Source organism: Amia ocellicauda, chromosome 4 (genome assembly GCF_036373705.1).
Source record: "Amia ocellicauda isolate fAmiCal2 chromosome 4, fAmiCal2.hap1, whole genome shotgun sequence".
Taxonomy (NCBI): Eukaryota; Metazoa; Chordata; class Actinopteri; order Amiiformes; family Amiidae; genus Amia; species Amia ocellicauda.
In genome coordinates, this window is record NC_089853.1 from 3,819,638 (window position 1) to 3,835,071 (window position 15,434).

The following is a 15,434-nucleotide window of genomic DNA, read 5'->3' on the forward strand; positions in this document are numbered from 1 at the left end:
AAGTCAGGAAGGAGAGATATCCTTTAACACCTCCAGCCTCTCAGGCATATTTGACCAGTCTGACACTCTGTGATGAGCATTTCAGTCGACCCGGAGTTTGGATTTCGTACGTCTCAACAATGCAGCCATTGAGCACATAGACAGCTCTGCTAAAAAGTTGGTCAAGGACCTGAAAACAGATGTTGCTGAGGGACAGTTTCCCTCTGTTCTACCAGCTTCCACCAGGGAAAACCATTTAACCCATTAACCTCCACCCCGCTCTGACGTGAGTGAGTTTATAAACCCAAAACAGTCATTTCCATCAGGTCATCAGGGGCAGTGGCACCTAAATCTATTAGGGATTAATACAAATACATGCCATGGTATCTGCAGTGTTTTAAATTGTACAAAATAAGGAAAACAAATCTCTCTGTAAGGAACCACTCACCGCACTGTTCATCACTGTTGTCCCCGCAATCGTTGTCGCCGTCACAGTGCCACAGACTGCGGATGCAATAGCCGTTGTGACAGTGAAACTCGTCTTCCTCGCACTCCCGCGGGGCTGCGGCAGACATGGGGGAAAACAAAAACACGCTCAAACCAACTGACCGACAAGGGACAGCAGCCTCTTCAAATCAAAAGTTCCCCAAACTGTGACTCCTGTCAGGTCTATATCGCACTTTGCAGGACCGCTGTCTCGCTTCAAGCATTCTCGATTAAAAATAAAATACAGCGATTTGGCTTCCGAGTAAGACTGTAAATAGACTTTCTGACATGTCTTAGCGAGTCGTTGTCTCTGTCTGACCTGACACCGAGGGTCCTCGTAAAAGTGAAAATGTTGTTTAACTGGACTGGATAGCTTTGGATTCATAATGACAGTGCGAGTCATTTTTATGCCAGAAGCTGACGGAACTCTTCATCGCTTTCAATGTAGTTCAGTATCTGAAACGCGAGGTATACATGTTTTATCACAGCTTTCGTTTGGCCCTCAGAAGTAAAGCTTTTTCAGGGTGTGAGATACTCGGTACTCGGGCCCCCTTGGCCCTGAACACAGTACAAGGTAAAAATATCTTGCTGTGCTCGCCTCCGCCGGCTCCAGAGGATCAATACACAATTACTCTGCTTTATATCCTTTGAGGTAAATAGGTTAGCATTGAGCTAATGGATAATGAAACATTTGGTCTCTGCCCTGAGACTCCGATTTGTCAAATTAAGAATTGAAACGACGGTGTCATTAAGTATTTATTCTCCATCTATCTATTCTCTGTCCAATACAACCTTTTATTAAACAATCAATGATGTATTTTTTTTTTAAATGGTCAAAGCAGAATAAAACAAAATTCATAATGGTCGTTGTGTTTTTCCAACATGACAAATGCAAAGTGGGATAAAGAGAAGGAAAATGTCAATGAATCTCATTGAATTGTCTGCGAAACAAACATTTTACAGGACATTTACACTGACCGAAAATAAAAGGAGCATTGGCTTTCTGCACAATACAGGCTAGTGTTATTTAAAACATGCAATAAAATAGAGTCTGCCATATTTCTATGATAATACTTCTCTCGCCAAATGTCAAAACTGCTAGTGTGACATTTCAATGGTACCATAAACAATAAGTGACTTATTTCTAAGATGTAACGTCACTTTACTGTGTTGTGTGACAGGATTTAAGATACATGAAATACAAGATCGTTTTGAGGCCCATATTAGTAATCCATCTCTTTCGTATACTAGCACTTCAAATACTGATGTGACAGGTACTGATCTGACCAAGGCCCCGAGGAAGTACAAATCTTAGGATGGCTACGTCCTTCACTCTGTCAGTTTGTTTGGTAATGACTGAGAACCCCCCCCCCACCCCGACCGCCAGCCTGATTCATATTCAAATCTACCTGCACAAGAACAATAAACATAAGAACAAAGTCTGCATGAGTGTGACAATGCAAAGAATATCATGTTGTTTCTCACTGCCCAGTGCATTGCTCAACAATCCTGACACACAAGGCTCTGTGTGGACAAATCTGTAGTGGCCAAGAGAGGACTGTGCTAAAATATAGATGTGTGTGTGCGTGTATTAATTTGACATGGTTAAGATTAAAATAATGGAAAGTAATATTCAGTAAAACAAAATGCATCTCCTGTTCCACTTTTTTTTTTTTTTTTGATTCCTCCTAAACCAGAAAAGGGGTCAAATGTCAGTATAGCCCCCAGCAGAACACGTTAACATCATTCAACTTGAACAGACAGGTCAAAGGTCGTAGTCAGCTATTCATTTGCGAAGCCATTATGCTTTAAGATGCTGTAAATGCTACTAATTACAAGATTCGGAATTTAAAAAAGGGCTACCAACAGCGGCTTGATACATTTCCCTCAATATAATGCTTACATAAACATACTTTTCCATGCATAAATACGAACAAAATCAAAACCACATCTAAATTTTACTGCTTGGCTTCGTCTTGTTCAGTTAGCCTGAAAAAACCCTGTTGACGCATATTTGTTAGGCTTGTTGCTCAGTGTTGTTTGCTTGAAAGTTTGATGACCTGCTGAGCTCTATTGAAGAACACATTATTTTCTTAAAGCATGTTAAATAATAAAAACCATAGGAGAGAGGAAATAAGCATTAAATAATAACAAGGAGAGAAACAGAACATTTACGTTGCACGCAAATTAAACATTTATCACTGGCTCGTGCCAGACAGACCCCCCAGAATGCTACATTTCTCTGTCTGGACTTCTTAAAATATGGGTCAGACATATTGCTTCACCTTAGACCCAGCATGTAAAGAATTTACTTGCAAATGCAATTTTCCATAACAGAGGACACTTGGTGTAGTAATTTAGAAGTGGCAGAACAGTGTAACAGTGAAGGGCATAACAAATGCACTAAAGATCAGTGGCACAAAGGGTAATAAACAATTCTAAAACCAATAGCAATAACATAAGGCGCATTTCAAAATATTGATTTTTACTTTTTCGAAGATATTTGAATTACCATACTAAATCAATTGCATATTGAAGATGTTATTTTAACCAAAACAATTTCTACAACATTTACTGCAGAGAGGCACTTAATCTCTTCTGTCAGAAGGTCTTGCTAACTATGGGAACTGAACTGGATTTTTATGCATGTAAAATCCATTAGAAAAAGGAAATTGAAATTGCCAAATGAATAAACCCCCACTCAAATATATAGATATATATATTTATTTTTTCCCCACAGACAGAATCTACAGACTTCATGGCGTTTGCCAAGGTCTGAGCTACAGAATCTAAACTATGACGCCTGAAGCAGTTGTGTCCCAGCAGCTCGGAGAGACGCGGCTTATTCTGCATCAAGCACATGGTGCGGTATGTCGAAAAAGTCCCAGCGACTAGATGGAGCTTAAATGAAAATGCAATGCTATATACATCATAGGTTATTTTCTCCTCTTTACAAACACCCTCTGAGCTGCCTCCACCAGCTGTGTCCTATTTTAGTTGAAAACACTTGTTGAGTATTCCTCCAGGGCGCAGAGGAAGTGTGGAAGCAGGAGGGGAAAGGTCGGGGCAGGAACATTCCCAGAAGTCAGGTGCAGTTCCAGCTCCAGTCACGACCTCTTGAATATATATGTGGCCGCAACGAAAATCTTTCTTCAAATCAAAATGGAAAATCATGGTTTGGAGAAGAGGCCGCAGTCAGTACCTACAGCACAAATCTGCATAGATATTAATTTCACTAACAGCCTGCAGTCAAAATTAAATTTTAGGCTACATTCTCCTATCCACATTTAACAAAAATACTAAGTATTCTCTCTCTCTCCTGTAAATCCTTCACTTTCATATCAATAGGTTGTGCCAGAAGTAATACGAAATGCCAGCACAGACAGAAGAAAGAACTTACGACAGTCTTGTTCGTCTGAATCATCCTCACAGTCGTTGTCTCCGTCGCACACCCAGGACCGGCGGATACACTTGCCATTGTCACAGTGGAAATCCAAGGGCGAGCACGTAGGGAGCACTGAAACGAGAGGCACAGCGGATTATTTTCACATTGGCAAGTTTAATATTTAAATAGCCCCGACAAAATACAGCTGACATCTCCTGAAGCTTTACACAAGACAACCTACAGCTTCATTTAATTTTCACTTGTAAAACAACTCCGCTGAGCAACGGGGCTCGGTTCGCCCCACACACGGAAGCCCAACCAGCCCGACAACTGTGACCACATAATTCCAGGAGGTATTAATAGCATCAGGAAGGCCTTTGAAGGAACCCAGGCATTTCGTTCCCCATACCAGGCGTGGTTAGGACGGCCCATGTGAACAATAGGAAGAAAAAAAATATATATGAAAGGACCCCGTTACACAACATAAATCGCCTTCTCTCACACTACAAACAAAACCGTCCAAACACTGATCTGGACACAGGAAGGTAACTAAGACCCGCAGAATCACTGGGATTGAAGAAACGCGGGGTTTACTGGAGCACTTTGTGTTTCTATGGCAATCAAAGGCCCCAAGGGGGAGGCCCTGCTTCCGCCTGCACACCCGGTCGTGAATAGGCCAATGATGGATAATGAAGATGTGTTTAGTAGGGCCTTGTTACCTTTCCACACAACCCATTGCAGGCGCTGTTATGAAAAAGCATTGTTTATTGCAAAGGCTGTTAAGCTTCAGTAGAGGTCTAGCTATTACCATAATCTCTGAATTGTCCCCAGATCACTCAAGCAGGCACTGTTCCTTCAGTTTCTTAGTCTGAACCTATATATCTTTGTAGAGCTGCAATCTGACTGCTAGTTTTAGTGATATTGTTAATACATAAGGTGTATAGTTTCCTCTACTAAAGAAATACTTTTAGCAAGGGGAAACAAAAAGCCTGATTTGGGGAAAGAGAACATACTTTTTTGGCATAACAAATCCTAATCAGATAGCTATTAATCCAGATATGCAAAAGCACAGCATTTGTCGTGCATGTTCCTTTTCTACAGGTGATCTGCATGACAGGTGAATCTGACTTATCTTCAGTACTGAAAGAAAGGGGGGGAAAGAGATAAAAAGCTCATGCATGAACACACTGGTGACCTACATTCGTCTTTATACATACTTCATAAGCCACTCAAGGACTGTGGTGAAATTGTGACCTGTGATCAGGCTGATTTAAAAAGAAAAATCCATCAGACCTCTAAGGCTGAAACAATCAACCATAACCATTGAATTCTGCTAGTTCCTGTTAGTACTCTTTCAAAAATACTTATTTATAGATAATATTCAGTTGTGGGTGACACCTGGCAGATGAAATACCATGCGCTAGTTAGAGCTCATCTGGATACAGTTCTGGGCTCCACACTTCAAGAAAGATATCGCTGCTCTAGAGGCAGTTCAGAGGAGAGCAACCAGACTTATTCCAGGTCTGAAGGGAAAGTCCTACTGAGAGACTGAGGACCTGAACCTTTTCACCCTGGAACAGAGGAGACTACGTGGGGACTTGATTCAAGTCTTCAAAATCATGAAATGCATCGACCACATCAAACCAGAGGAGCTTTTCCAGATCAGCAGGGACACACGCACCCGGGGACACACATGGAAATTGGGCTTCAAGGCATTCAAGACAGAAAACAGGAGACACTTCTTCACACAGAGAGGCGTCATAATCTGAACAAACTCCCCAGCGATGTGGCTGAAGAGACAATTTGGGAACATTCAAAAATAGACTGGATAGGATCCTTGGATTACTTAGTTATTAATGGACATCAAAGGAGCATGATGGGTCGAATGGCCTCCTCTCGATAAACTTCATGTTCTTATTGTTATAATGGCACCAGTTCAAGATAATGAGCACAATCTCCAAACAGACAGGAGGCAGAACAGTGTTCGCTAGTTGATCAGTCCTTAAGCTCATAAGATAACAAGAAATCTGCAGGACCATATCCTACCCGAGGTGACAAACCCAGACAGGGTGCAAGTTTAGTTATTGCTGATATTCAGACTTCGACATTAATGAGACTAAATCAAACGTCACATACTTGGCCTCTATGGATTTTCTCAAAGTGAGAGTTTGGCATTTCAGTTAATAGCTAGTTGTATTTTTCACAAGGCAAAGCTTTACAAAAACTTAAAACAAAGCTCAATCATTTCAACATTTGTGTTATTGTTGTTGTTAGCACCATCTCAAACACTGAAAATATATGAACGAGCTTCAAAGACAGATCTTTCGTACTTGAACTCCGTCTCTTTGATTGGAGTTTGGCTGATATAAATCTCCAGCAGTAACTCAGATTTCTTGGATTGTGGTGTTAATTTTCAGTATCCCATGAGGGTCAATCCTGGTTCTTCATTAAAAGTTTTTAAAGGACACATGCAAAAGTAATTTTTTCACCCAATATTTAAACTAGGTTTTTCCTTTTGCCTATAGTATCTCTTTCAAATACCTAATTTAGTCCCTTCAGGAAAGTGGTGTAACATTTCTTCTCAAAAACAGCATATAAAACAAGATTAACTTAAAAGTTACCATCTTTCATGGTTACAATGTTTCTTTTTTCTTTCTTTGAAGTAATTTGATTTGGTTGGATGGGGCTCCTGCCAGACCGGGGTGAAATTTGTGTGAACTGAATCAAACAACATGGAGTAATTTCAAAGAAACTAATTTTATTTATTTATTTATTATTAATTTTATTTTTGTTTCCTCTCTTCCAATCATCTTCTCTCATACATTTTTAAAATTGGACAAAATACAAAATGTCAAGCTAAGACTATCTTACCTTTACATTTGAATATCACAATAAAAAAGGTGCAAAATTGAAAATAAGAAAACCACCATCAACACAGTATTACATTTTTCGCAATTGAAGTCCCAACTCTGCCATTATTCTTGGAGATCACAACTATAAATCAAGTCCCTAGTCTCTCAAATGTATTCTGGTACATAACATTTCCTTCCAAATAAGTTAATCTGCTAAGCAATTAATTAATTATCCTTCTATGGCATGATACACACATGCAAATGCTTAGCAAACGTCATCTGGGTTATGAAGAGAAATTGTCTCCTAATCATGTGTTTTCATGCCCTTTTGATTCTCTATCAGATTTCTCTTTATTGTTTATTGTAATTTCATTCATCAGAGCAACTGTATCATGGGACCGTTCCTCCTACATAAGTTAGGCTGTTTCTACTAGTGATTAAGTAGAATAATGGTTTCCACAGTGAATAAGAAAACTGTTGGGGCTTTATTCGTACCATACATCTTATATAATTGTCACAGAGGAAGAACTAAACAATCCTCGCTTTTCACATCTTAACAAGACAAGGGGTTTAATTTAATTTGACTAATGTTCCCTCATTTTCAAAGGACTGTTTTTTCATGACCATATCCTTTTATATTCAGCCCTCAGATTCCACCCTCAAATGTTTTAAGTTGTCTGTGAAATCACCTGAACTCAAACCACCTGACCGACTGTCCGTTGAGTCACACGAAACCTGCTGCTAGCTTCTGAAATATGAAACATCCAATAAAAACGCTGTAATCCTACACTTTTCACATTTCTTTTATTTAAGTGGACCTTGGGTATAAAACATACATTTTATTGGGATCTGTCATTACTACTTACAAGTGGTACAGAAGACCCCAGTAAAGTCTTGTTTTTACAGAAAGGCAGAGTATAAAGCACACCTAAAGGGACCAATATAACTGGCTAAACACAGCTTATCATAAAACATAGGGAAGTAGAAAAGCAGATGTACGGTCACTTTAGACCATTTCTGCAGTGATCTGAGGAGGCTCGTTAAGGCTTTTGCAGGATCTGTACTTCTTCATTTCAAAATCCCAAATTATTTATCACTGTTACTGTGTTTCAGTTCCAATCCCCAGACCACATGACCTTCTGAAACAATTCCATCTTTCCCAGTGACAGGACGGAGGGTGATACAATGGAAAAATGTTTTCCCATATTCACAAGCTTCGTGCACAGATACACGCACACACACACACACACAACTGTACATCTGTGTTGGCTCAAACTAGGGCTCATTAGCCACACCATACAAGCAACATGTCCGCACCAGAAGACAACATCGGAACGATATTGAGTTGGATAGTCGTGTTTTTATCTAAATGTCAAATCTCTTTGTATGCACAATTCGGAGTTGGATGGATAATGTCAAATTATATTTAGAATGTAGTGACTGTACCAGCAAAATCAAGTAAAGGATTAATGAATCTGCTTCTAAAATAAAATCTAACACACAGAAGAACACAGAAGGATATTTTTTGTTACATAAAGTAAAGTACAAAATAAGATTTTGCTAATAGTTTTTTTTTTATAAAATCCTACATATAAAATAAAATCTCAGGAACCACATATAGAAAAGCACATAATTTCATATCAATTAAACCTACAAGTATGCAATAACAGTTTTAATGGATTCCAGATCCTTATTGAAAACCACAATATTACCTGCATGCCAATTACTCTAATTCCAATATCTGTGCATTTTTATACTAAATCCTAACTGCTCCAACTTGAAGAAAATCATGTTCTCTTTTCTGTGTTTTCCCCATCGACTAGAACATTTTATTCCTGGGAATTATTTATTCAAACAAATTTCTTAACACTGTAAGATGGGAGTGCCAAGAAAAACAGGACAATTTGCCTGTCAGTTTCTCATTTGTCCACATCTCGGAGAAAATCTATTTCACAGCAGCGATAAAGGAACACAAAACCCAACACCTGGCCAGACAAGTTTTCAGCGCTTCTGTGTGTGTCTAAGGTTTCAAGATTAAGCCAAATCAATTAAACAGATGTGTAGGAATCTGACCAAGATGATTCCACACCTGTCAGTGAGCTCCCAGTAGTCTCCATATTTTGCATGTTACTTGAGGAATAGATGTTATCTTGGTCATACAAGAACAAATCTCAGAAATGTGTTGTTGTGTTGCTGCCCCATTGTAAGGACACTTAAAAAGGAACCTAATGGCACACATACACTTTAAAATTCATATATTACACTAGTAGCTTGTATCTCAGAAGAATCTCTGGAGCACAGCGTATTTTCCAGAATGTTCTCTGGTATGTGCAAGGAAAGCAAACCTTGTACTGTAATTTTGTTCACACTGTTCGTCTCCTCCCAGGATAATTGCAGCAATATCCAGCCTAGCATGCTCATTCCTCCTGCAATTGCTTGGCTTGCTCTGCATGGTAATATGACATTTTATTACTGGCCATGTGCGCAGATCATTTCTAATATGTTCTCCCTGACCTGAGGCACAATCACAAAAGTACTTATGTAATTGGTATACAACTTAAAAATCCTTTATAAATACAAACATTGTACTGTCTATATCATTGGTATTTTGTTATTTTTTTTATTGGTTTTGTATGTTTTTCATGAGACAGCCATCAATGTCCACTTCTCTGTAAATAGGTTTTGTCCTCGGTAGCTTGGCTTCATCAAGCCACACTACTGTCAGGCCTAAAAGAGTAGGAGGTCTCAAGCTATTACTACTCGTCTCCTTAAGTGCAGTCTTGCCAAACCTCAGCCCCTTTAAATTGACTGGATTCTTCCCTTCTGTTTCTTTTCAAGACTCGGAAGTCTCTTTGAAGCCCTGTTAGTGCCCTCTTTTGAGAAGTCACGTTATAAATGAAGAAAAGTGACTTTCGGAGGAAACCCTGCTTGTTGTCAAATGACCGTCAAACTCTCCCCAGCTCGATAGGGAAATGTAAATACATTGACAAATAAAGCATGTAAGCAAAGAAAGCAAACGGATGTACATAAAAGTTCAGTATTGCTCCCAGCCACTGAAGTCTTGAAACAAAACGTTTGATCCATAGACGAATCTGGCGACACTTTAAAAGTTGTCAATATGTTAGATTTCCTCACCACTTATCATGTGTGGGTTGTACAAGGGAAACTATTTTGTAATTGTTTTCAATAAATGATTAAGTAAAACATAACATCATTGTTATCTATGAAGGAAAAACATCAAAGACCTTTGCCCTTTACATAAACTTAACGAAACAAAGTCTATACATTTGTTTGGATTTGGGATACTGGGTTTTACACGGTGAACAAGACTGCCTGACTAGTCTGAAACCTCTTAAAACAATCCCCCTTAAATCTCCGAACACTCACCATGTACCTACTCATTCAATTTCCGTCATTCTTGTTAAGATCAGTCAGGCCAAGGACCTCTGAAACCCAGCCTTTGACCTGATCACATTACCAAACCCCAGCGTGGCTGTTAGCCCTACTCTCCCCTAATGGATCACAAGACTCAACCCTGATGACTCTAAATTGTAAAGTAATTATTATAAAGGACGACTGTCACACAGAATCAACTTCAAGTCCTTAAATACACACGCACCCACACACAGACAAAATTCTGCCCCTCATTTTATTTGATCGGTTCTGAAGGTTCATACGATTTCACAGTTTAGTTTTTTAAAGTTTAAAAACAAAACTAACATTTATTTGACATTTGTTGATCTAGATGCGCCACATGGGAAGAGTAATAAAAACAAAACGTAATACATTTTAAAAAATCCATGTCAGAAAAAATGTTTCACCTTTACTTGCTGATCATGTGTTATTTTACCTGTGCCCCTTATTTATTCACACAGATGCATAAGTAAATATTTAGAGAGGACAATGTCTGCTTTACTTTAAAACTCGGCCAGAAAGTTTTACGCAGTGGAGGGATTATGCAAATTCACAATGCAAATACGAATTCAACCGAAGGACAAAAAAAAATAAGGGGGGGTGCAAATTCCCTCACTTTTGGTATTCTTTCCCATTGAAGATAATAGCAGTATCAGAAAACGGCTCCCCTGAGGTGCAACTGATAAATATTGCCCATAATCTTCTTTTAAGAGATGTTCTCAGCTCATGCTGGTTTCCAGCATACCCATACGAGGGGCATCCCTCTGATTGGCCAGGGGCTGTAAGCAGGAGGATTACGGAGTGCAGAAATCTAGTTTGGACCAGCCAAAACCAGCAGGGCCCCAGCTCCCCAGTAGCGATTCCACTGGCCGTGCTGCATGTTCATCAGTCGCGCACCTCCCCGCTTTATTTGAAGAGCATTAGAATGACTTTCTTATAGTTATTTTTGCTTTCAAGTATTAAAAAAAAAAAACTATTTTATCGCATCTTCGCTCCCCCCTCGACTTACCCCCTAAGCAGCAGTAATGCCAAAGCCTTTCAACTCAGCAGGGGGACTGCATGGTGAATGAAAGTGCCGTCGAGCTGGCCTCGATTTATGTTCTCAAGCAAAAGTATCTCAGCGCGAGGATGAAGTGCAGAAAGTGGGAAGCAGAGCAAGGAGGGAAGACTTAACTTTACACCCCCACCGAACACGGCGGGACGTTGCGATCACCCTCACAGCCTTTGTTCCAGCCGCCTGTGGACCAGGCAGTGTGGCTAATTTCTTTTTAAACACTATCGCTATTGTTTCCATATTTTTACGCCACATGTACAGTAGCATTTATCAAGTCGTGGATTGAAGCGGATACCTCCTCAGTCTCATAACTTGGCCTCTCCCCCCCAGCTATTTGCTGCAGGGCTTCTATGCAGGGACAACGCAAAGCCCAGAGTGGCCGGTGGCCTAGTTCAAGGTGGAGCTGAATGGGAAGTTACAGGGGCGAGAAAGAAGATGGTTATACTTTTTTTTTTTTTCCCAGAAAGAGTGAAATATCTTTGAAGTTTACACTGCATAATGCATTTGACCATAGCGCCTTGTGTTTCTGCATGTGTTGCAGGAATCTGGCCATGTTCCTCCCAAAGCCAAATCTTTGTGGCTAATTAGGCAACAAAACGAATCCACACACTGCAAGTCATGGTGAAAACTCACTATCCAAGCAGTCACAATCTGAGCAGGTATTAAATGCATTTTACAGCATGGAGAATATAGTCACAACGAGAACTCTGACTATTGATTTATCCATCCATTAAAATGTTATCCACGCTAGTATCGCTAGCGCCTGGCCTTGAAACTTCAGTCTACTTCAGTTCAACAATGATAGAAGAAAAATAATTCTAGCAAAGGTATTTCTTTGGTGGGCCTCGATATATACTTACGATAAATCATTTTTGCAAGTACAGTTACTTCCTGTGTTACCACAAAGGTATTTAAACATTACTTAATATTAATCTTTTTTAATGTATACATTTTATTAGTGTGGACATTTTAAGAGACTAGATAAACTGGTGGAATACAATACAATTTTAAAAAGCAGTCCCTACTTTTTCCTTCACTCCTGCCGTTATTTCCAGCTGGTGTTTAGTGGAAGAAAATTAAACTAAACAAAAAATAACCTACTTTGTGAAATGCTAACTTTATGACAAGGTGCAAAAAAAACAAAAATAAAGTAATTTTACTTTTCATAACCGCTATCCTCCTGCCTATTTTTCCCTGCGGAATAGTTTTTATAAATATCGTGTTTCCTGACACCGCAGTGAATGAAATCAGTCCCCGGGGACAGCCATGTGTCTCCAGGGTTGTGGCATTCTTTCAGCATGTAAGGATTAATTTGGGAAGCATCATTCTTCAATGAAATAAGATCCATCCCCTGTCAAAACATACCCTAATTTTACTTGCAAACACTTTGATGTGCCGTACAATTCAGAGCCATAAACAGAAAAGGAGTTTATTTCTACCCATTACTAAGGGTACCGGGGGAAAAATGAACATGACCGAAGAAATCGCTGAAATGTTTTATCCGTCACCACAGACCTTCAGGGCAGGGGACTGGAGGGGAATATCAGTTCAGTGCATGTCAATGATACCTTAATAAATCACAACTGACTGATTTTGATGTATGGTCTCAAAAGAATGTAACAATGAAATAAAACCCCTCCACAGGAACATGCGTGTGGAGCGGATTGTGCTCATTCACTTCAGACAACACTACCACGTCAACATGCTGCTTTACACGGATGTAGACTTAATGAAGGTCAGCCGTTGCAGGGTGGATGTATCGACAGGGCAGGTATGGTCTTCTGAGAAGTCCTTGGTCTCCTTGTCATCTAAAGCCACAGAACAGAGGTTTCTCACCGAGACTGCTTCGTAAATCATCCCGATGTCTTTGTTTTCACTGCGTTATCACGGACTTGTAATAACTGACACTAGAAGAACAAGAACGGTTTGCTAAGGTGTTACAATTTAACAAAGTACTGCCAATTCCCGTGTAAAATCAATTCCAAACTAAATGCTTTTGCTCTTGACGTGATGTTTGATTTGTGTTCCCCAAATCAAGCGAGGGTGGGAGGCAGTATATAGAAATCTAATCTATGCATATAAAATGCATCACTTTAATACGCTCCTCCACTTGTGTCCTATTATCCTCAGCCTATATTTTAGGACAGAAATATTGGGGGGTGGGAGGGGGGAATACTCGGAACTTCAAAGAGACAAAAAAGCATCACATCATATTGCATTATTCTCTATTTACCGTTCGGTTGCATGTCTTATAATTACAGCGCTGCTGCCCTTTACACAGCACGGTGCTTGGATCGTGGCCAAGACTGAACAAATGTGGCTACATTAAATCCCAGAAAGCTTTCCTTTGCCGAACCAAGAAGCGCTCGCCATAAATAATTCAGCATCATTTTTGAGAATATATTAAAAACCATAAAATCACCTCTTCCTTCATTTAAATTCCATACTTAGGGCTGGTTTGACAAGATGTCACATTTAATCTTTGTTAATGGAATGGCAGTACAAGACATTTGTTAGTTTATTTGGAATTTGTTCACCTACTTGAGAGGGGTGCAGAATATTCAAAATCAATCTAGGGCTTTTGTATACCAAAAAAAAGATTCACAGAATGGATTTTACAATGTTGAAAAATTGTCCTACATTCATAATTGAAAAGGACCGCAGTCTGCTTTGATTTTTAAGGTTGCTATTGGTAAAATATATGACACAGCAAGTAATTAAGTGTATAAGAGTTATACCTTCAATTATCTAATTAAATTTTCAATCAAATTATCTGTGGCTATGAACACTGTTAATCATCTTTATACATTTTAGCAGGTCAAACACAAGGAGCTCCTGGGGAAATATCTCCTTGATTACCTCATCATTTCTGTGCAGCGTGACTACAATGTTGATAATGCCAGGTCCATCTGCCGCAGAAGATGTTAGGCTAATACCAAAAAATAATGACTTTCTAGTGCTTTTGTAGCCTGAGGACTGCTGAAATATTAGATTCCCCTTAAAAAATAAACACTGTTTCCTTCTCCAGTTCCCTTCCTTGCTTTATCTATGTTTTCTTGTAGATTGGTAAGATTTTGCACTGAGTTTATTTACCTTCTTCTGCTGTCCAGTTTTCCCTTTGTTTATTGCATTGTTCATAATGCAACACTTCTCTAAACCGGCACATTCACGAATACCTCTGAGCATGGGGCTGTTTCAAGCGTAACCTGATACACTTGTAACAGACCTCACAGCAAATCTATGAGAAGAATGCAGGCCGAACACAAACAGACAGAGGTTTCTGCAGTGCTGTTCTCCACACACCTGAGGACAGATATACGGAGGCTGCTCTAGATCCGTGTGTCAGGTTGAACCCTACATCAACTCTGAATGCAGTCTGCCAAGCAGGCGTTCCTGATGGAGCATATTTGTAGTACCTATGGACCCCTCCAAAACAAAATCCATGCATTTTACAATGCCTCAAGGTCCTACAGCACTGCATTTTTTCGACAGTGTCAGTGCACACATATTCAACAAGCCTGATTTGCTTAAACTAGAGAAAATGTAATAATTCAAATAGACGGTATAAAATCTGGCTGGTCTAATGGTGTCTCCTCAGCTTTGGATGATAAAGCAAAGTAACAGCTACGCCTCACACAGCGGAGAGAGGGGTTGTGTACTCACTGCAGCCATCCTCGTCGCTGTGGTCTCCGCAGTCGTTGTCTCCGTCGCATTGCCACTGTGCTGGGATGCACGTGCACTCCCCGAAGGCGCTGACCGCACAGGTGAAGTGATTGCGCCCACACGAGCATTCGGCACTTCCTGCCACACCTGTCAGAGAGGAATGAACACCGTTAGCCCAACAGACAGCAGACGGCACTATTCATTTTCCAGTTATAAGTTTTCAAAGGAAATTGCACTTCAAACGCACTGGTTTGCTTTTATGTTTACACACTGGTAAACTGGTAGTTTTTTTATGTGCATGTGTGTTGGAGGGGGGGGTCCGTTTCCCATATACCGCAGTAAAGTGCATCCCATAGCAACAGTCTTCGGGGACGTTGCATTCCAGTGCTTTTATTGTGTCACAACTTGTGCTGGCTGTAAAAGTCAGTACCAGCCCGTCATAAGCATTTAACTAGCTAGAGGCTCAGCAGGGAGAGAGCAGGGGATGCTTTCCTGGCAGATCCTGAAAAGGAAATTTCGATTTGTTCTTCTCCCTGTAATTGTTAAGTGTTCCACTGGCAGTTAATGGGGCAACACTTTAAAGATTCACTTCCTATTTTAT

General features: G+C 39.9%; 1 protein-coding gene across 3 annotated transcripts in view; it reads right to left on the bottom strand.

The window, feature by feature from the left end:
• The window catches only part of lrp4 (low density lipoprotein receptor-related protein 4), a 91,912-nt gene that overhangs the window by 29,803 nt on the left and 46,675 nt on the right, over nucleotides 1–15,434 (bottom strand). For all 3 annotated transcript variants that reach the window (XM_066700540.1, XM_066700539.1, XM_066700541.1), the window contains exons 2-4: nucleotides 14,834–14,980; nucleotides 3,866–3,982; nucleotides 428–541 (exon numbers count right to left, since the gene is read on the bottom strand). In XM_066700540.1, the coding sequence (XP_066556637.1) occupies nucleotides 428–541; nucleotides 3,866–3,982; nucleotides 14,834–14,980 (378 nt within the window). The remainder of the gene's footprint in view (nucleotides 1–427; nucleotides 542–3,865; nucleotides 3,983–14,833; nucleotides 14,981–15,434) is intronic.